Source organism: Gadus macrocephalus, chromosome 7, assembly GCF_031168955.1.
Source record: "Gadus macrocephalus chromosome 7, ASM3116895v1".
In the NCBI taxonomy this organism is placed as follows: domain Eukaryota; kingdom Metazoa; phylum Chordata; class Actinopteri; order Gadiformes; family Gadidae; genus Gadus; species Gadus macrocephalus.
The window spans coordinates 19,342,045-19,364,664 of NC_082388.1; the positions used below are offsets into that span (position 1 = coordinate 19,342,045).

General features: G+C 46.5%; 1 protein-coding gene across 6 annotated transcripts in view; it reads left to right on the plus strand.

Annotated features, from left to right (window-relative positions):
* arhgap32b (Rho GTPase activating protein 32b) overlaps positions 1-22,620 on the plus strand; it is a 78,648-nt gene that overhangs the window by 51,519 nt on the left and 4,509 nt on the right. For 2 of the 6 annotated variants that reach the window (XM_060057179.1, XM_060057182.1), the window contains 13 exons: positions 852-902; positions 1,691-1,765; positions 12,443-12,592; positions 15,094-15,196; positions 16,242-16,386; positions 17,519-17,601; positions 17,714-17,821; positions 18,323-18,468; positions 18,957-19,158; positions 19,645-19,790; positions 20,271-20,345; positions 20,488-21,291; positions 21,697-22,325. In XM_060057179.1, coding sequence (XP_059913162.1) covers positions 852-902; positions 1,691-1,765; positions 12,443-12,592; positions 15,094-15,196; positions 16,242-16,386; positions 17,519-17,601; positions 17,714-17,821; positions 18,323-18,468; positions 18,957-19,158; positions 19,645-19,790; positions 20,271-20,345; positions 20,488-21,291; positions 21,697-22,325 — 2,717 coding nt within the window. Of the gene's footprint in view, positions 1-851; positions 913-1,690; positions 1,766-5,584; positions 6,252-12,442; positions 12,593-15,093; positions 15,197-16,241; positions 16,387-17,518; positions 17,602-17,713; positions 17,822-18,322; positions 18,469-18,956; positions 19,159-19,644; positions 19,791-20,270; positions 20,346-20,487; positions 21,292-21,696; positions 22,326-22,620 lie in introns of those variants that run through there. The other 4 variants (XM_060057183.1, XM_060057180.1, XM_060057184.1 and 1 more) reach the window with 4 other exon arrangements.

Here is a 22,620-nt window from a genome sequence, read left to right on the forward strand (position 1 = left end):
GAGTGACTCATGAGCAGCATGACTCACACATGGCTCCACGTGGAACTCCGTGGAGAGGAGCAGGCGGTTGGATCGAGTCTTACTGAAGAAATGAGGATTACCAAATTAAAAAATAATTAGAAACACCCACCTCCACCTCCTCTTCCTCCTCCTCCTCCTCCTCCTCCACCTCCTCTTCCTCTCCCTCCTCCACCGAGGTCTCCTGACCTCCAACGAACTGGAAAATTGGAAAAGTGATGACACGCTGCAAAGAAAAACATGAAGATATGCAAAAACATAAATATGAGCCCCAGTAAGCCACAATTATCAGGGGGTCGGCGGGGTATAAGACGTTTCAGATGCGGGGCCTGGTGCTATTGGATCGCATGTGGATCATTCCCAAGGTTCAGCAAGCGCAACTTTTTCTATTTGGAGTGTATTATGGCACGCCATGCACGCCACAATGATCCTCGATAAAGCCATTTTAGCCCTCACACTATTTGTGATGCTCTCATGGCACTTGTTCCGGGCACACTTCGCTCATCCATCTGCACGTCGATGTTTTTCAGAAAATGTTATGTCGTTGTGTTTGTTTCGCTGAGCAACATCTAAGAAAAAAAATCCATAATTCAATGCTCCTTCAAATGATTAACACGGGGGGACACAGCTCATTAACTAGGCCCCGTGTTGGCTCATCTCTCAGTGGAAACCTATGGCTGCATGGCTTATGCACCGCCACCCCCACCGCCACCCCAGTCTGTCTCTTTAATGTTGCAGACATGAATCCATCCTGCTGGTATGGGTTATTCGACTATTTCTGATGTTTGCTTTGCATCTGACTGTGAACCGCTCCTCCCCTCTCCCCTGCTCAGCATCGCCATGCACTGGTCTGCAGCCTGCATCCTGGAACCTCTTCCCTCCCTGTGCGTGCGGGTATACTTTACATTCTCTCTCATTCTAGTTCACCGTCCCCTGCTTTATATCGCCATGTCTACTTTTAGTACTTTATAAAAAGATGTATACGGCATGTACCCGTGATTTGCATTTGAGCATTGTGACTGTCCAACACGGCATAAACACGGTGTAAACGCAACGCTTCATGCCCGCGTTGTCGCCACCAGAGACTAAACCTCCAGGTTCAGAAAGTAAATGCCCCTTCTTAGTTAGGTACACCCACCTCAGCACATTTGCTTAGGATTCTCCCGTCAGCAGAACCCAGAGGATGATAGTGAAATTTGCTGGGCTGCATGAATGAAATAAAGTACAAATAAGAAGAGCCCTGCAGGGATTTGACTTTCAAAAACCTGGAATTGTCCGCCTCGATTGTCTACCTCAATTGTTGAGGTTGTCTATGTATAGTCAGGTCGAGGGCCACATTCAAGTGAGGCTTTTGCTTTAATCTTTTACAATGGATGCTTCGCAAAATACGTCGGGCATAACCTTCATTGTGGCATCAAGGCTCTTCTACGGATGCCCTTTAAAAAATAAAATTGATTTTACTGTCCCATTGGCTTACTATTCAAAGCCCACCTGCCTCCATAATCCTAGATAACATGGTTTCTAACTCAACAAGTGCTTTTCTCCCCCTCCCTCCCCGTCTCTTCTTGATGACGCTGCTTGCCTCATCCATGCATCCATCCAAACATCCAACCGACCGACCATCCATCCGATCATCCTCTGCCTGCCTGCCATTGCGCCGGGCTGCATGCAGACCTGGAGATGGAGAGTGTAAAACAGGACAATGTTTGGGTCGCTGACCCCCTAAACCACTACAGCCCTGATTCAGGTAGACAAACAACGCCGGGTGGGCGAGGGGAAAACTCTGAATCACCCATTTCTTCTTCTGTTGTTGCTCCTCTTTCCCTTATGATCTTTAACCCTAACACCTCTCCGATCCTTTGCACTACTTGTGTTAACTGGTCATGGAATCTAACCTAAGGCTTCAGATACTCTTGTTCTTGTGATTTGTCTATTTTTCTACCCATTTTATGCATTTATTATTTGGAACAGCTACTGGCATTTTCTAAAAAAAATTATGCGTGTCAGTTATTTTCACTTAACTTTAATTGCTTTTAACCATTTGAGCAAGCATAGCTTGTTTATTTGTGTATAATGCGTACCAAGTTTGTGGTAAAAGTTTGTAAAGATGTGTGAATATAGGCCAACATTTAGATGAGGAACAAACCACATCACCTACCTTCCCATTGGAGCGTTACACTTTATTCCTCTTCTCTACTTCCCTTATTTTGTAATCAGTGCTGTCTTGTTTATACAGGTACGTTTCTGTGTCCATTTGCAGTGTCATGCTATGTATACAATATGGTGCTGAATGACTATGGATATTATGGATGATGATGCATTGAAAATGTAAACGTCGAATGAGTGTCGTCAAGTGTCATGTCGCTCTGTGCAGTTACTTTCACCACTCCTAGGTGATTTCAAATAGCTTGAGCTTTATTACAGGGCTCCTCCAGAGCTGTTTGAATGGAGGCCGGGGTCTGAGCTCTGGGCTTTGGCCAGCTGTATTTGTATGTATGCGTTTGGGTGAGGCTTGAAAGGAGCATGCAGGGGTGCCATGGAGCTAGGTCTAGACCAGCCTTGATTTATTTAATCCTTTTACAATGGGGAGCAGGGGGAGCTCTAAAACCCCATCCATTGAGCATTAAGCTTTGTGCTGCAACAGTAAGAATCTCTGTCCCCGGCTGTTTCCCAAAGTGAAGGCTGCAGCCTTGCTAGGACGCGTCCTATGGAGATGAGACTAGAGTGCTAGCTCGAGTGCTTCCTAGCGTTTTTAACGTTCAGACTTTGGAACGACTTGGCAGTGTGGAAGCGCTTCCGCTTTTTAATACTGCGTGTCCGCTTGTAAACACATGTGTGCTTGTGAATAAATCATGGAAGCAATCAAGCTGATCGATATTTATTTGAATTTTGTCTGTTATGAATGCGGTCATGTCTCCTTCGCATGGAGCCTCTTTAGGGAAGTCACAAGCTTTGTAGCGGTTGATCGAATCGTCTTTATTAAAAGGAAAATCCATTCAATTTTTATAAAACTAAGTGAAATTGTCTGAGAACTTAATTCATGCATCACATTTACAGTACGGTTGATTACTATTATGCAGGGGGGAAAAGACAAAGAAAGATGATAAACATGCATTTATTCTGATATATTATTTAACTGATCTGATTCATTCATTCATATATGCCTACTTATGTGTTCAAAGCACTTATGTGCTTTGAACACATAAGTATATCATATAAAATACTATTACATACGTTCATTCAAAATTACAAACATTGCAAATGATCGGTTGTGCATTAATTTTACAACATTGGATAGTGGCACTATCCCTTCCACCGGTAAACAAATGTTTGTGCGCCACCCTGCGCACAAAAGCCTCCGTTTGCTGGGCTGACCCTAAAAAAAAAACGATTCAACACAAACATAAATAGGTATACATAAATAATGTAATCTTGTGAGCGAGTAAATTTACATTGGTGACAGTGGTGTTTAACACCACCATGCAAAATATAGCAACGTATCATTAAATTGCAAAAACGTTTGAAAAGTGGCACAGGTCTTTAGGCTTGATTATTTGCATTAGCAACATGATGAATCTATAAAAAGCAATACGGCACAAAATATTTCTGAAAAACGAATATAACTTCACTTAATTTGAACGCGTACTGCCATTTTCAAGAACCCGCCCAGTGAACGCAGAGGATTCTGGGTCGTTTTGGCTCGTCTAGGATGCAGCGATGCATCCTTGAAAAATCGCGGAATTCTCAAACAAAAGACACAAAAATGGCGCGGCTTTCGAGTGTCCTCAACATTGGAACAGTGCTTGTCGGCGTTCTATGACGTAGCGTCCTGAAAAGGGCGGTGTCATGCCAAATTTGTACCGGCTGCCAAATTTGTACCGGGCGCGTCATCCATACGTAATCCATTCCAAACCTGCCTGGCAACAGATGATCGCGTCGTCTGTTGCCAGGCAGTTTTGGAATTTGTCACCGCGAGAGCGGCGGCGGCGGCGTCTCTCGCTGCGGCGGCGTCTGTCCCGTCCGGGTTCTGCATTCTGAATGGGTGGGGTACTTTACCGGGGGGGGTCGTAGTGGGATCTTCATGCCCGCATCCTCCACCATATGTGGCAACCCGCTCCTCGAGTGAGCCGGGTTCCAGGTATAAATCACGCTTGGCAGTGTGGGTTAAGCCATTAAAGGCATTTATTGCAGACGACTTAAATCAAACAAAGTAAACGCGGTCTCTAGGGCCTCCGTGGGCCTCCGTGGGCCTCCGTGGGCCTCTGGCCTCTGGCCTCTGGCCTCTGGCCTCTAGCCTCTAGCCTCTAGCCTCTAGCCTCTAGCCTCTCGCGGACACGAGCGCTTCCTCCTTCCTCGCTCCCGTTTCTGGTCTGCCCAAATGTCAGTCCTCTTATATTGGCTCCTCGGCTTTCGGCCAGGTGTCCCCCAATCAAGCTGATTGGGGTTCGGTCGGTGCTCTCCGTCGCCGGCTGGTGGGTGACGGTGGCATGGGCGTAGCGGACGCGGGGTACGCGGGGGACATGTCCCCCGCACTTCCCGTATCAGTGCCCTCTGTCCCCCGCACTTTTTACAGCCATTCAATTCATTTTTAACACGTGGAAACACGTTTTTTGCCTTTGAACGCACCATGAGCAGGCGGAGCCAGGTGGCACACACCGCTGTCGTGTTTTAATTTCAATAGATTCTGATCTGTTTCAAGCATGTTCAGCAAACCAGCAGCCAAGAGGCAAAAAAAAATTCCTTGTTTTCTCCAAACAAACAAATTTGAGTAAAGCTGTTGCATGTTGTTTAGCTAAAAGATGACTGACTAATAGATTTCAATATATCAAGTTAAGCTGGTTAACAATTGTTAACTGTTACCTATGTTAAATCGCTTGCTAGGTGCAGAGTGATAGTAACTAGTGACAATTACTCTGTTACATTCCCTTGAGTAACTTTTTGGATAAATTATACTCTTAAGAGTTGTTTTACTGCAAAATACTTTATTACTTTTTAGTTAATATAACCATTATTTCATTTTTATTATATTATTGTTTCTACTTGGGTCTAAAAGAAATCTAGAACTGAAAATATTATTTTGTAATATAGTTAATCAGTAGAGCCTGTAGCCTTTGATTCCCTTAGTTCAAAAGGTAAATACTGACATGGATGTTTAAATATGTAGCATATATATTTAATTTCAAAGAGTCTTTTTGTTAATTATTTATTTTTCAGATATTATTTGACTACTGCATTATTTGTGTTTTAAAGAAAGCATGGTATAGATGCTCGAGGGTCATTCTGTGTCAACTCAACCAGAGTTTGGCAGCTTTAGATTTTGGCTTTAGATAGTATATCATTGATAGTATATGATTTTAAAGAGCTAAAGTCGGTCCCCTGGTGCTGTGCTGTTTGTGGTTATGTAGCCACTAAGGAGAGGTGCAACTGAATGCGAGAGGATGATAAATCACTCATTAGACCTCTGAACAATTTGTCCCCCGCACTTTTGAAGTGATGGCTACGCCCCTGGACGGTGGTAACGGCCATCCAGGACCAACCCTCGGGCTGGTCCGGGCCGAGGTTTACGGGGCGGGATGCCACTGTGTGTGTGTGTGTGTGTGTGTGTGTGTGTGTGTGTGTGTGTGTGTGTGTGTGTGTGTGTGTGTGTGTGTGTGTGTGTGTGTGTGTGTGTGTGTGTGTGTGTGTGTGTGTGTGTGTGTGTGTGTGTGTGTGTGTGAGATTCGGAAATCATGTTATTACTATTATATTGTTGTGCATTAATAATGGCGCCAAAGATTACATTACTAAACCGTCAGTCTCCGTATGAAACATGAGCTGCATGAACTTTGCACCTTGCACGTGGATTCCTCAGTACTGTACAAAATGAGAGGATTTTGGACTCTTCCAATAGTGAGCAAAAAGAGGGGGCTAAAGAAAGGGCTTTGAATACGTTATAAGGATTGTTCCACTGCGGGGAACCACCAGATGCTGCCGCTGGCTCTCCTCTGGAGACAGTAAAACGATACAGGGAAGTAGTTGGCTATTAGCTGACAGTGCGAAGAGGAGAGTTTGTGGTGCGCCTTTGCTTTGAGCGTGGACTTCTGACGGGAAAAACTTGCCACATTGCGACTCTCGCCTTCTTTCGTCTAGTTGCTTTTATGTTAAGTTTAAAGAGGACAAAAACTCGATTAGTGTACACTACTTGAAATTCCGCTTTTTTTTCGCCAAGGACAGTTGGCCGTAATGGAACAAAGGTAAGAATCTGGGCCGTGTTTTGCTTCAAGTAACCCGTTTCAATAAATACACGTATCGTTAATATTGTTCCGCTCGAATAGAGGCGAACCATGTGGATATAATCGTACTACACAGGGTTTCTCATAGGGTTTCTACACACCCAACAACACTGACGAGATGATGTTTTACCGTGGCCTACAGTTACCCGATAGCCAAACCAAAAAGTTTTCGTAGGGGAGGATTACAATGCTATTAGTGATGTAGGCTACATGTAACGTCATCACTGTCATGGTCAAATCCAAACTAATATCTCAATTCAGCTATTCCAACTTTCTGTTGATTTCAATCCGCCTTTAACAAACGTCTGTTTTGGAAGGGACATTTTCAGCATAACATTCCTAACCTAACGTATTACTCGTCTAAACCGCCTCTAACTATATGGCTGTAGGTGTCTGCTTTTGAAGTGACATTTAAACCTAACATTGCTAACCTGGTACATTACTCATAGGTGTACTCCTCCCCAAATTAGCCTAATTTGTACGTACATCATTGATAACGTAACTTCTATAATAAATAAATAATCTCCCTGTATTGCTCTGCTGTGTGGTTATGGTGACACCCAAGAGCTCATCAGCTAACATTTAATGCAACTAAACATTGTATGCAACTAATTCCTTATTCATTGTTTATTCATTTTAGGTTATTGCAAACTTACTGAAAACTTACTGCGAAATGGTCGTGTGTATTGTGCATTTAATGACACGTGAAGGGCAACGGCTGCCCGCACTTGTGTGTTGTGCACACAAAAAACACACGCCTCTCAGCTTTAGTTACTCCTGTAACAAAAAAATTATTTAGTGGCGCTGGTATAGCATTAGGCCTGAAGTTATCATTACTCAAACGGATCACAAAACTGGACTGTTGCAAATGTCCTACATAAATGCTCTTTGTTGAGTGCAAGACCACACATAACCATTTATGTGTCTCTGGGCCTCTGTTCTGTCTTCTCTAGGCTAGAATTGTGTTAAGTGGGCCATTTAGCGTTAGGAACAATAAGCCATTTTGCTCCTTCCATCACCACAACACTTGAGCTCCTATGTCCTTTTCCGGACAGAGGTCACTGTCTCTGATGGCCGCCTTCTAATAGGACACATACACAGACGAGACACACACACAGACAAGCACACACTGCCTCAGTTGTTTACACTTGACGACACTAAACGGTTCCTCTCCAGGACGTCAGTGGAGGATAGTTATGATCTTTTAATGTGGCGCCCATTGTATTAACACTGCACCCCTCACCAGCAGTTTCCCTCCTCTGGCCCTCTCTGCCCTGATAAGTTATGTAAACAATGTCAATACAGCTTAAGGCCTCATCCATTGTGAGCTATCTGCAGCCCAGTGCTTGTGTCACTGATAGCAGAACAGAATCAAAGAAGAATGTAGAACAGATCAAAGTTTATTCAAAGCTGCTTAATTGCCAAAGTGAGATCCTTTTATTCTCTGCACAGAGGAAATTATTTTGTCCCAATTCAGCCTACTACCACATTACTCTTACATGCTAAATGACAGCATTGACAACGTGAGCTCAGTGCTATCATGGTGCGAGCTCTTCTGTGTTTAAAACCTGGCTGTTGCTCTGACTCATGAAGCCCTAAACCATGTCTTGATTACATTTCTTTTTGTAATGTTGATTACTGTTCTGACTACAGCTTCTTCTTTGAGAGAGTAAAGCCTGGCTAAATGAACGGAATGATGGTGTTGTAATGCTTGGCTTCCTCTCTCTTTAAACACTCATTTGAGTCACGCACCAAACCTGCCACTGAACTCTCTCCTGGGTAAAGGGCCTAGTTGGAAGAATATCAGTAATGAGGAGCTTGCAAACAAAATGGGATTGAGTTACTGCTAATATCGTGATCTACTAACTAAGCCTTCAGAAAAGTGTAATTCCAAAATGAGTCATAAACGCTTGAACCTCCTGCAGTGGTTAAATGATACGAATGCAAACACCAGGGATAGGCTGTTGGCTCTCATTTACCTATATATATATATAGGTATATATAAATGCAGTCCATTTACCTAGCTGTAACTGCTGAGAGGTCATCCGTACTCGTCCAGATTCTTGGAAGCCGTCTTAACACCGAGACTCACACTGAGCACCGCCCAATGACAGCTGAGCTTGATTAATCACAGTGCACCATGTGATGCAATGCCTTTTTTTCAACTGCTTTGGAAGCCAAACACACAAAGCGTTTAGCATAGTGGACAAGAGCCCCAGCCTACAGGACTGTGTATTGGCAAGGATCTTGCAATACGACATTTATGGTGATACAGAAGGCAACGATTCAGCTTTATGTTCAACAATATGGTGTGAGGCTGTGAATTACCATGTTAACTTAAGGTATGAGTTGATGTTGTGCAAATGACTGAGCCCAGGGGCATCAATATCCTTCGGTTTTTTTCCTATGATATATATTTCCGTCTATCCTTCTCCCTCACCGTCCAGTCCCGTCCGCATCATTCCATGTCCCACTCTGAGAAGTTTAAACCTTGCACTTTAGGATCGAGATTAGGTTCACAGAGCAGTCCGTGTACACCTAACTGTCTTTATTTCATCTCATGTGATGGAGAGCGCCTTATCCATGGAGAAAATTTCAATTGAATCGCTGCAGCCTCTTGATGGATGCCTGATCACGTGCATGGCGAGGCCCAGCGAGGTCTTGTGATGCAACACTAACAGCAAATTAGTTTTAACGTCGTTCTGTGGATCTTCTCGAAGCCCAAGTGGAGTGCTGGCGCTACATAATGCTCTGGGAGGGTTGTAGTGTAACTCTGGGTGGTAGTGAGAAGCTGAAAGGAAAGGGTTTTCTGTTTTTAAACACAAAAAAACTCTGTGCTGTTCTGTAATGGTACTTACCACCAACAGATGAATATTTAAAACGAATGCTTGGCATTCTAGCAGGGGCTTTCGTCCACATCTGCGAAGAGTTGTTTACCTCCGTGGTGTGCATTCATTTTGCAAATACCCGGTGTTGTTAATATTAAAGGCACCCAGTGCAACTTTATGTAAACATTCAATGAAAAATAAACATTCAATTTCTAGTCTTTTTTACACGTAGTAAGTTTCAATAACTCAATACCATTACATATCGACATTCAAGGAGCAAAGATGAGACGTCGTTGTGTGGTGAGAACTGATAGAAAATCGTAAACAACAACAATCGCCGGTGGGGAGAAGCCATTTTTCCATTGACTGGAAGCCTGCTTTATTTATTGTAGGTTACAAAAAATAAAGAAAATGGCGGCATTGTTGTTGTTATCGATTTTGTATCAGTTCTCACCACACAACGACGTCTCATCTTTGCTGCTTAAATGTCGGTATGTAATGGTATGGAGTTATTGAAACTTACTACGTGTAAAAAAGACTAGAAATTGAATGTTTATTTTTAAGCCTCGAAAGTTGCACTGGGTGCCTTTAAGTCTCCATGCCAGAGGACCAAGCATTACCGGAGAGACATTTGTCAAGGATAGATTTATGATTTATAAATGTTGCAGTTGAATGCCCGTGGGTCATATACAAACCTGCTTCTTTGTTTTTTAAACATAGTTGTCACTGTAGAATTTAGAAGAACAGCACAGCAGTGCCTTACCGTGTTGTATTATCCCAGAATATAGCCCTTTTCGGTTGCGCATTTAGACAAATATTAAACATATTGACTTGATTCTACAAACTTTCTTTGATGGGATGTTATTTTCAATGAAAATACAACATAGGAGAATGACCACCCAAATGAATGACCCACTTTTCTATTGAATAACCATATGCTGCGGGTGCAGGTGAAAAGATGGCAGGTCTGCTCACTAAAACTCTGGAAGAGCGGAAATATCGGGGACTGTATTTCAAATTAGGAGCAGGAATGTGCCCCTGGAATACCAGAGAAAAATAAACCTGCTCGACCATGATGACTTCTCCTGCTTGGCCGGGGGGATCTTGCATTGGATACATTAGTGGCTGTGTCTTTGGTCAAAGTACATGGTACCTCTGAGGCCACAAAGGGAGATGAATCTCAGATCCCGCTTTGTGTTCTTGACATGTTTAGACAAGATAGAATTCCATTCATCTTCACAATAACTGAGGTCCAGATTATCATTTTTGGCATTCCCTCTGAACTCTAGTAAAATGTGTTTAGGATCGTTGCTCCTTGCGCCCCATTCGGATATTGAAGAAGGTCGTTGATATAAAGGACAGACGTCACGTAATGTAACGCACTACGCACACTGTTAGTGATATGCAGAATGAAGAACCTTGTCATGTTGAGCTTGGCTAGCAAGCTCAACAAGACATGTGTTATGCGAAGCGAACTGGTGCTTTATGTAAACTTGGTTACGCATTGGATCAGTTTCCATGTGGTGCTATGCACTACTAACCACTGTGTATTTAACTTGGGTGGTTGTAATTTCAACACATTTGGCCTATTGTATGCAGTCACCCCTATACTGTGAATGGGCTCACCAGTTGAGGCGCATTTTACTCAGAAGTTAGTTACTTGTACTGTAACAATGGTTGAGAGAAGGCTAAGGGCTCTGTAATTCAAGGAAGACGTTTTTATTTTAGATGTCTGAGCCATGTGGTAATTCTGAAAGCCTGGTTGTAATTCTGAGTTCCTTTCTTTTTTCCCATCGAAGCCTTTCAAAAGAGATTATTTTTGAGAATGTATGCTCCAGCATTTCAGATTTAACAATGCCCTCTGAGTCCTTCAGCATTGCTTAGAACCGCCCTGAATAAGATGTAATACAGTAGCAGCAGCTGCCTGAAATATTTCTTAAATATTGTGATTAAGTGTGATAAATTCCCTGTGACAATGGAGAGGAAAAGTCACCAAAACATTTAGTCAAAAACAGCAGTCAGTGGCCGATAATTCATTCTCCGCCTGTTTGTCTTTTTGTAATTACTGCATAACTGTTCCATAAAATATTAATTGTTGGGTGCTCCGGTGGCGTAGTGGATAGAGCGCATACCATAGTGGCTCCGGCCTCCGTTGCAGTGGTCGTGGGTTCGAGTCCGGCCCGTGGACCTTTACTGCAGGTCATTTCCCCCCCCCCTCTCTGTCTCCCCATTTCAACTCTTTCCTGTCAATAAATAAAGCTTGAAAATGCCAAAAATAATAATCCTAAAAATAAATATCTATTAATCGTTATAGCCTGAATTGTTGTTCGAAGTTCCATTTCCTTTCTCAATGGCCACAGTTACTAGGCAGTAGCAGAGTAGAAGGACTTGACAGCATGGGAGGGAGTTTTGGGGCTTCTCCCTGCAGGCTAACAAGCAGTGGGTGGTGCAGAAGAGGGTTTTTGGAACCGATGATCCCAAAACCCTCTCCTTGTTTATTTATTTTGTTTTACATCTACACAAAACGGATGTTTGTACAACAGGTCCCAAACTTTAAGAAGCGTAGCTCTTTTCGGATTAGCTGTTTGTTTTGAGGTATTTTTTGGACAGTTTTTTCAGGGTTTTTGGTCGAAGAGGAGAAAAGAGGCCTGGTATTTGCTGAGAAGAATGCCTTTATAGTTGCCTAGGAGTTGGTATTCAGTAGCAGAGCTTACGCTTCAAGTTAACTACACACGCATAATGGAAAAGGGCTTTCCATCCCAATGAGGGTTAAAATATCCACAATAGGTCGAAAGGAAGAGAAAAAATACGCCGACCCCATTTGTACCTTGGTGTGGAGATTCGGTGCCGGGAATAGTACTTGATAGCTCTGCTGCACAAAGAGCTGGTTTGGAAACAGAGGGGGCCGGTGTACTTACCGGATCGGGGGGCTACAGCGTGTGAGGACAGTTTTGTGTTATTGTATTGGAATACATTGTTTAGTGTGAGGCTGAGGCAGTGCAGTGTGTCGTGAGGCCTTGGGATAGCACGGCTAGACTCCAGTAGGCACCTTGGTTATTTTTTAACACCATGTTCTCATTTGAATGTCAACTTTTGCATAATTAAATGATTTATTAGATTACTTTTATTCAGACTAAAATCCAAGTTGCTGGACTGTAACAGAGCGTGTCAAAAAAATCAATATTTCTCTCTACACTATACTATACTTATACTTATTCTATACTTCAACAATACTGTGATGCAACTCACTGGGAATGGGGTTAAAGAATGTACCAACGCTTTAGGCTCTAACCTCGTGTGTGTGTCCCCTCCGTCCCTCCACAGTGTCTAAGAAGCACGGCAAGCTGATCACCTTCCTCCGCACCTTCATGAAGTCGCGGCCCACCAAGCAGAAGCTGAAGCAGAGGGGCATCCTCCGGGAGAGGGTCTTCGGCTGTGACCTGGGAGAGCACCTGCTGAACTCTGGTCATGACGGTAGGACCATGAGTTAATCTCTCCCTCTCTCTCTCCCTCTCTGCCTTGCGCTCTCTCTCTGTCTCGGTCCGTTTCACTGTCTCAACACTGTCGCGTTTTTTGTTCTCTCAATTAAGGAAAGGAACACCTTAATTACTCTATAGTGTCTCTCTCTCTCTCAATCACTTACTCTATGTCCCTGCTCTCTGCCTCGTTCTCTCTCTCTCTCTCTCTCTCTCTCTCTCTCTCTCTCTCTCTCTCTCTCTCTCTCTCTCTCTCTCTCTCTCTCTCTCTCTCTCTCTCTCTCTCTCTCTCTCTCTCTCTCTCTCTCTCTCTCTCTCTCTCTCTCTCTCTCTCTCTCTCTCTTCCCCCCCTCCCTCCTCCCACTCAGGCTTCCGGTAGATTTGTTCCCACAGTGCTTGTAAGGGGTTTAGCTGTGACTGATTACAACTGTTTAATTGATGGACGTTAAGCATTAGCAGTGAGCGATTATTGACATGGCGAGAGACATTGATTATTTTTTTCTCTAGTGAGACTTCATTGTTGCATAATTGTTTTTCCCCCCATATCATTTGTGGAAAAGAGTTTATTTAGAAATAGCATGACTATTAATCAACCGAACAACTGGTATGTAATGAAAATTTCAAGAATATACATGGGCTTGTTCACAAACTTTGACAGAAAAGTGGATCATCTGAAAATGATGAAGGGAGATGCTTGATTCAAATTAATATTCTTAGATATTCTCCCCAAAACATTTAAAACCTAGTAAAAATGAACCTGCAACTAAGAAGCCCCCATGCTACACTGTGTATAAAATGCTACGTTAGACGCTGTTAATCAGAGCTACACAATGCTTGAGTCCAGGAGGACACAATGTTATGTAGCCATCCACTCTGTTATGGACGTCAAATCGAGTTCCACAATGCAATGATGCTGTTATACAACTTGGTGCTGTCGGGAACAAGGCGACGTGCCTGGACCTACGCCTAGTTGGGACTCGTGTGCCTCAGTTATTTCTTTCTCTCTGTCACAGTTATGTTATAACAAAATTTGTAGCGATATTGTATCATATTCTGTGATACATTTGCATTGTGTGAGACTTGGTGCTCCTCCCCTCGTGCAGTGTGTCATTTCACTCAACAACCCTTGTTCCAAAGAAAGCCATAACACCTCAGACACACTTAGATAAGACATGATGTGATCAATTTCTGTGACTCAGTTCAGTTGGTGGCCTGATCCCACTCCACTGCTGCCAACATCCCTCTCCGCCTTGCTCCGAGAAGAGCTATATGAGCTAATATATAAGCAATATGTATATAGGTGATGAAGTCGCACTGAGTTCGAAAAATACAGCAGAAAGAGTTTATCCATATTATTGACATTGTGTCTCTGCCTGGGAATGCAAAGTAATTGGGCTTTCCTTCCCTGGGTGTCTCTTATTTCTAGTGCTCGTCTATGTGTGGAATTTGGTAGAAACAGCTGCTTTAGCTGGTCTCTCGCTCTCTCTCGCTCTCTCTGACAATCACTGAACGATGTGTGAGATGAGTGGGAGGCCTGGGAAGCTGGTTGTGTGTTTGTGCGTTTTGACACAAATCTCCCACACCACAAGCCTGCACACTCCCTTATCTCGCAATAAGGTCCCCGGATGATTTACAATTCTATTTCTCCCTCTTGCTCTTTTTGTTGTTTTCTCATCTAAACATGTATATACAATCACTCAGACAGAGCCCAAGCTAAGCCGGGTGTGTGTGTGTGTGTGTGTGTGTGTGTGTGTGTGTGTGTGTGTGTGTGTGTGTGTGTGTGTGTGTGTGTGTGTGTGTGTGTGTGTGTGTGTGTGTGTGTGTGTGTGTGTGTGTGTGTGTGTGTGTGTGTGTGTGTGTGTGTGTGAGACAGTGGCATGTGTGCTATCGATCCAGGGCCATTAACTGCTATGTCTGCAGCACTTTCCTTCTCCTACATACACAACACAAATCAGGTCGGACAGAAGTCCTCGCAAACATTTATGTACTGTTGTCAAGTAAAACAGTTTCCCCAGACAATATTTACAACCCTTCCCCTTGACTAACAGGCGTTAAGGTTAGAAACGTGGTTTTAATACTGGAAGTGTAGCAATAGCGACAGAGACCTTACTGGGATACAGCCTTTTTGTGTCAGACTTCCCCCTGCTGTAGTCCATGACATGCCAGTGCTTTTATTGTATTTGTATTTTTTTCCTTGGCGTCACGATTTGCTCCATATTTAAATTCAGGTGGACAGATACTGCACACATCCAATACCGAAACCTTCAGAATTCTATTAACCTTGTGGCTGTCGCCAAACCTCTGGCAGACACATTGAATTAAACAGTTGTTGGGATGTGTGTGTGTGTGTGTGTGTGTGTGTGTGTGTGTGTGTGTGTGTGTGTGTGTGTGTGTGTGTGTGTGTGTGTGTGTGTGTGTGTGTGTGTGTGCGTGTGCGCGCATGTGTGTGTTGATATGCAGCTAAAGTTGTGTCTTTTTGGTTGTTTCCCTCCCCCTCAGTTCCTCAAGTGCTCAAGAGCTGCACAGAGTTCCTCGAGAAGCACGGGGTGGTGGATGGAATCTACCGCCTCTCTGGAATCGCGTCCAACATCCAGAAGCTGAGGTAGGGATCCACACGGGCTGGGAACAACGCAGCGCCTTCCTGAGGTGTTTGTTTGTTGATGCTCTGTTCCTGGTTCTCTCTCTCTCTCGCAGCGGCTTGAATTGAAATGTGTTGGGTGCATGTTCTCTAGGTTGACTGCAGGTAGCCCAAACATGCCAGCCAGAAAGCCAGTAAACGCTCACGCCTTGACTGATGTATCTGTAGTTTGTGTCTTTTTATGCCCTTTTTTCATATTGGAAATCAAACACTTCGAAGCAGGATTTCGAGCCCAGTCACAATCCCCATCTTTATACTGCTAATATTCCTCCAAGGCCTATTGCAAGGCCTATTGCCATCATAAAAATTGACATTCCTTTCGTCGGTTGACATGTGATAGGGAGGCTTCCTTTTTAAGAGCAAAGGTACAAGCATGTCTTGCTGAACAACCCTATAACCTGTTGTTTTCCTGCTAGCATAGTATTGGGTAAGCTTTTGACCGTGCGGGTAATCTAAAAGGATCATGCTAAATCTTTTCGATTACGCGTAGTATAGGTGAAATTCAGTATAAGTGTGTGTGTGTGAGATTCAGTATTTAGGTGTGTGTGTGTGTGTGTGTGTGTGTGTGTGTGTGTGTGTGTGTGTGTGTGTGTGTGTGTGTGTGTGTGTGTGTGTGTGTGTGTGTGTGTGTGTGTGTGTGTGTGTGTGTGTGTGTGTGCCTTGATTTAGGATTTAGAGTTGTGTGATTCAGGTTTTAGAGGGCTTTGGAGCAATATCCAATCGTTAGATTTTTGTGAAAGCTCATTTACACACTCTGTGAAGCATGATCCTCTATTTACACATATCAACGTAACTTATCAGTAGATTATCTGAAACTCTTCACTTGTGTCACAGTTCTGTTATGGAGAAGAAAATAAGCACAAAGGCTTCAAACCCTTTGGTGTATGCATTGATTATTGTTAGCATTTACATTAGTCACAAGGGGACAGAGCCAAAAGGTGTTTTCTAACCCGAGATTTCTCCTTCTTTCCCTCTTTGTTGCGCCCTGTCCCTCTCCCTCTGACTCCAGGCACGAGTTTGACTCTGAGCAGATCCCCGACCTGACCAAAGATGTGTACATCCAGGACATCCACTGCGTGGGCTCACTGTGCAAGCTCTACTTTCGAGAGCTGCCTAACCCGCTGCTCACCTACCAGCTCTATGAGAAGTTCTCTGTAAGCATCTTTCAGGCTACCCCCCATCCACCCCTCTAACCCTGCCTTCATATCTGAAACCCTACCTTCCCCCTGTGACCAACTGAGAAAAGCATTCCCTCCTTCCCTCTCTCTCTCCCTCTCCCCCTCTCCCCCGCTGTATGTGTATCAGTCTCTTTCCAACATCATCCATGTTGTTGGTAGATTTGTATTCATTTTTTTAATTTGTTTATAAATGTGGTTATAAAGGTGGACTTGTCGTGTTTGTATCCCCACCAAGGAACAACAGTGGGTCTCAGAGTCAGTACAAACTGCAATCGTTCAAATCTACAGGCCTAATTCTCCTTTAGGAATCCATTCAGGCAGCTACGGGGAAGGCGGGGGAACGCAATATCTTATTTCTTCACGCGCTAACGCTTTAGCTGCGAGGCGCCCCTGGAATAATAGCATTGAACAAAGTGCACCCTGTCATTACAAATGTGGGGAACTGCACTCGGGGCGACGTGGAATAAGAAACCGCTCTCCAAACACAACAGGGCCGTCCCTGAGGACAGGGAGATGTTTGCTCGTTGTTATGGCAGCTTTACACACGGTGGAGGCAGCGGGGATGAGGACACAGGGCGGAGGGAGGGAGACGCTTAGGGGGGATGGGGTTTGGAATCTGTATTCGTTAATGTCCTCCCCTTGTAACGTATCTTAACTTTGGTGTTGTTTTCATTGGGCTATTCCTGTTACTGTTAAACAAACGCTTGATTTCTCTCCCCTTCTCTCTGTCTCTGTCTCTGTCTCTCTCCCTCTCTCCCTGTCTCTCTCTACCCTTCTCTCTCTCTCTCTCTCTCTCTCTCTCTCTCTCTCTCTCTCTCTCTCTCTCTCTCCCTTTACCCTTCTCTCTCTCTCTCTCTCTCTCTCTCTCTCTCTCTCTCTCTCTCTCTCTCTCTCTCTGTCTCTGTCTCTGTCTCTCTCCCTCTCTCCCTGTCTCTCTCTACCCTTCTCTCTCTCTCTCCTCTCTCTCTCTCTCTCTCTCTCTCTCTCTCTCTCTCTCTCTCTCTCTCTCTCTCTCTCTCTCTCTACCCTTCTCTATCTTTCTCTCTCTCTAACATACTCTCTCTTTCTCTCTCTCTAACCTCCTCTCTCTATCATTCCCTACCTAAAGGATGCCGTATCGGCCGCCACAGACGAGGAGCGACTCATCAAGATCCATGACGTCATCCAGCAGCTGCCCCCGCCGCATTACAGGTCCGGTGAAGAGTCACAGCCCCACCCGGTGGCCGCTTGAGGATATGCATGCCCAGGGTGTACACCCCAGAGTAAACCGTGCTAATCGTTGATTGGTGTTTGATGTGCGCAGGACGCTGGAGTTCCTCATGAGACACCTGTCGCACCTGGCCACGTTCAGCTACATCACCAACATGCACAGCAAGAACCTGGCCATCGTGTGGGCACCCAACCTGCTGAGGTGGGGGGCGAGCACACTGTGTTTCTGTTGATATTCCTCCTTCTCCATGGCGTCTTTATTCCATGTGATATTTAGGGTAGAAGTGGTTAGGGTCTTACTCTGTCCCTAAAAGTGCTGTTTTTTGGTTCCCAACATCCGCAGACTAACCTGAACGCATCCTTGAGCAAGGAGCCTAACGCGCATCTGCTCCACAGTGACGTGGCTCTGAATCACACATTCACTGCTTGTCACTTTTGCCTTTTATTACTCAGAATTACTATACAGTAATTAGTAGGATTACCTTTTAGGAGAGCAGGACGGTGAAAAGAGACAGGAAAGTGGGTCGGAAAAGAGATGGAATCACTTCTAGCTTCGGAAAGGCTTCAAACCTTATTCAGAACAAGTCGTATTGGCTCATTTGCCGCCCACTCTAGCAATGTTTTAAAGTAACGTGTATCTTCTTTTCTTTGGCCTTTGCCCATCCACCCCCCTGCCGCCTCTCGCCTCTCGCTCCTCCCCCAGGTCGAAGCAGATCGAGTCGGCCTGCTTCAGCGGCACGGCGGCCTTCATGGAGGTGCGCATCCAGTCGGTGGTGGTGGAGTTCATCCTCAACCACACCGACGTGCTCTTCAGCGCCAAGCTCAGCTCCCTTATACGGGAGGGCGCAGGTGTGTGTGTGTGTGTTAGTGTGTGTCTGTGTGTGTTGTGGCAGCAGCTGTCCCCTTTTAGGTGTAGTTCTGGTGGTTTATAGAAGACATAGTTTCTTAAGCTGTTTGGATTTGTTAAAAGGCAGTACATTCCTGTGGACTTAAAGACTAAAGAAAAGGGTAACAACAAATGTTACCAAATACATCTGTGATTATTCAACGATAGCCTGCTACATCTTCTCCCATTTGCTTTTAATAGTCAGCTTTGGTTGGTTTGCTGGTATTCATTACAAACACCCAATAACGCATTTATTATATTATGTTTTCCCAGCAAGCGGTCTTTCTAAAATGTTTTTGTTGGGACGTTTCATTTTTAGACGGGCGGAATAGCATTTACGTTGCGACTGTTGACTACACTAAAGGTAAATGTCAAATGTAAAGTAGAGCTTAGGGGAGAATGAAAAGGTTCCCGGAACAGAAACCTGACCCTGCCCTCCCTCCGCCCCCAGGCCACAACTCGCTGTCGCGGCCCAAGTCTCTGCTGGTGTCCTCTCCCTCCACAAAGCTGCTCACCCTGGAGGAGGCCCAGGCCCGCACGCAGGCCCAGATCAACTCCCCCGTCACTGAGGACAGCAAGTACATCGAGGTGGGCGAGGGGCCCGCCGCCCTGCAGGGCAAGTTCCACACAGTCATCGAGTTTCCCACCGAGAGGTACGTAACCCCCCCCCCTCACCTTTTCACCTCACCCCCAGCGGGTGTGCAGAGTGAGACTGCATGAGTCTGAAAGGGAATTTTACCTAAGGGTTCGGCAACTAGGTCAGAACATTGCATTCGGCAAGTTGTGCTTTTGCATTTGTTTCTGGGATTGAAATGGTCCTGCATGACTACATGACCTGCTTTTATTCAACCCACTAGAATTTTGTATTTATTTCTCTCTCCTCACGATCCGCCAAAAGACCAATCGCTTGTGTTTTCACACTTACAGTGTGAAAACACAAGCACTGCACACTCCGCAACGCCAAGCAGCAGAGTTGAATGCCGACGTGGCTAATGCCAGCAGTGTCAATCAATGCTTCCCATTATATTTGTCTATAACGTCTACTGTCTAAAAAAAAAAGTACCTAGTATATAGTGAACCCATGGATCATGTTTGAGCAGACGTATATCTAACCCGACTGTCTCCCTCCCGGCTCCCAGGAAGAGGCCTCCGGTCAAGGCCAAGAAGTCCCCGGTGGGCAGCTGGCGGTCCTTCTTCAACCTGGGGAAGTCGTCCTCCATGTCCAAACGCAAGCTGCAAAGGAACCCCAGCGAGCCCAGCGAGCTCAAAGCCATGGCCCTAGCCGGTGAGAGGACAGGAATGTGTATCCTAGAATGTGAATATTTGCTGCTACCGATAGAACAACAAACGGCATCAGTTGAAGGGCTGCTGCCCGCTATCCTGAATTTAATCATTGCTTTACATCATTTCCAGACTTAATAAATCCATTATTATTGATTCGAACTCTTGTCGATTTGGGATTATATAACGACTACATCCTGGCACCTATGGCATTACTAGCCATCCGTTAAATTGCCTGTTTGAGGCTCTAGGGGGGAGCTGCTCAATGTCCTCTGAGCATTAGCCTGTGTAAGCCCCGCAGAGTTTAATTATGAAAAACGGCTCCATGAATAGACCTGACACTGGGCCAAGAGCGAGAGGACAATGTCCCTTTCAGTAGTCGCAGTCAGAGGGAATACTTATTAAATGCGTTACATATATTATAAGTATCTCCGGTCCATCTCTGTGATGTCGTTGTAACACCCCCCCCCACGCTGTGCTCCAGGTGGGAGAGGAGACACGGCAACGCTGAGATCGGCCAAGAGTGAAGAGTCCCTGACGTCCCTGCACAACGTCCAGGGTAACGCCCCATAAATCTCTCTGTCTCGGTACCCTTATAGCCTTAAGCCCACTGGATCCTGTCCAGTGGTTCAGTTCAGTGTCGACACCCACATCCCTTCCAGAGCCCAGACTGAGCCGTTGCCTCTGCCCCTCTTCCCCAGGAGAGTCCAAGGCCTACCGTCCGCGGCGGCCCCGCTCCAGCAGTGACGCCCTCTCCCCCTCCTTCGCCAACGAGCTCCTGGACGGCGGCCACCACCCACACCACCACCGCCGCGGGCGCCAGTCCGACTCCTACGACAACCTGGACGCGGCGGCGGCGGCGGCGGCTGGCGGCGGCGAGAGCGACGGGGACGACGGCCCCATCCGCGTGCCGGCCCTCATCTCGCCGCCCCGCTGCTCGGCCGCCTCGGGCGCCAACGGCGGCGAGGACGTGGACCTCAGCCCGCCCGACATGGGCGTGGCCTCGCTGGACTTTGACCCCATGTCCTTCCAGTGCAGCGGCCCCGACACGTCCTACGCCTTCCCCCTGGACGAGACGACGGGCGCGGCCGGAGGGGAGGGGCTCTGCTTCAGGACCCCGGGCTCGGGCAGCGCCTCGTCCGTCGCCGACGAGGCCCTCTCGCCGTTCCCCCTGGGGCCCCTCAACTTCCTGCTGCCGCCCGCCGAGCCCGGACGCACGGCCGGAGAGAAGGCGGGCGGCATGAGGATGATGACGACGTCGTACTCGTACACGGACAAACCCACGCAGGCCGTCTCGCCCATCAAATGCGGGAAGTCAGCCAGCGCGGACTGGCTGTCCGCCTCGGATCTCTTCCCCACAGAGCTGTCGCCCGGCGGGGAGGCCAGCCTCAGCCAGGCCTTCCAGCTGGAGCTGCAGGGCAAACTTGCCACGGCCGACAGCCGGGAGTCGAAACTCAAAGGGAGCTCGGAGCCACCGCAGAACGGCGCCGCGAAAGAGCACCAAGGTAGGTGGAGTGAACGCCACCGCCAACACACACAAGCACACACATAATCATACCACACACGAGAATGTTTCTGTTATATTCCTTTATGTATGGTGCTCACTCTGGCTTTTAACAATGCATGCCTGTCTTCTTGTAGGTTTAGCTCCACAGGTTTATGCTTCTTACTCCTTGCATGGAATTCAGTTGAGCGACGTCTTGTCGCACGATGCCTGAGCACCGTGCCTAACGCTTCCTTCTCTTTCCTGCTCCCGAAGAGCCTGCATGCGTTCCGTCTCCCACCTCGTCTTTTTCTTCAGTCTCTCTCTCTCTCTCTCTCTCTGTCTCTCTCTCTCTCTCTCTCGCTCTCGCTCTCTCTCTATACAACCACAGTTCCCCCTGTTTGTTTATTTGTCCCTACCCCCCTAGGAGCCATAGCACTGGACACTTCAAAGGACCCCTCCCCAGCCCCTCCTCCTCCTCTCGCCCCTGCAGCCCAGCACTCCGCCCCTCCCCCTCCCCCACCCAAGACCTCCGCCCGCATGCTGGCCCTGGTCCTGGCCGAATCGGCCCAGCAAGCCTGCGTTCAGGTCCAGAGCGAGTCCCCCGCCGCGCTGGAGGCCGCGCCCTCCTGTCCCGTGGCCCCCCAGCCCAAGCCTCGCTCGGTCAGGGAGGGCCCCTCAGACGGAAGCTCCACGAAACCAAAGTCGACGGCCGTCCATTCGGGGGGGGACCCGCCGCCGCAGGAACCCCTCTGCACGCGCCCGGACCCTCCACCCGGCCACACGCTCGCCAGCAAGCCTTCGCCAGCAGCGACCCTGGAGACGGGCTTCAGCGTACACACCACAGCTTTTCCCGCTCCTCTGAACCAGGGCCCCCTCTTAGCCGGCTCCACCAGCCAGGGGCCCCTCGGCCAGAGGAGCCCAGAGAGGCAGCAGAGGCAGCCCCGCGGCGCCGCGCCGCTACCGGTTAGCACCAGCACGTCTTCCACCGTCTCGGGTCCCGGCAGCACGGCCCGCTGCCAGGGGGCCGCTGCCGCGCCACAGCCGGCTCCTGAGGTACGGCTGCTGGCTCCGTCTTTGGGCAAAGAGGAACCCTGAGTGGCTTTTCATTGATTAACTCTGAGCTGCGGCAACTTCTTGTGAATAGTAGTTAGGTATTTCTAATGTTTCAGGGTTTTATTTAAGTAAAATAATAGCACAATTTTAGATACATGTTGACATAGATCTATGTTTTACATAGAATAGTAAAACATTCATTGATTCGAAAAAAGCCTTTACCTACAATACATAAACACAGAGAAAGTACACGTATTCACATTCACAAGTGTTTCTTTATATTTTTCTTCCCCAG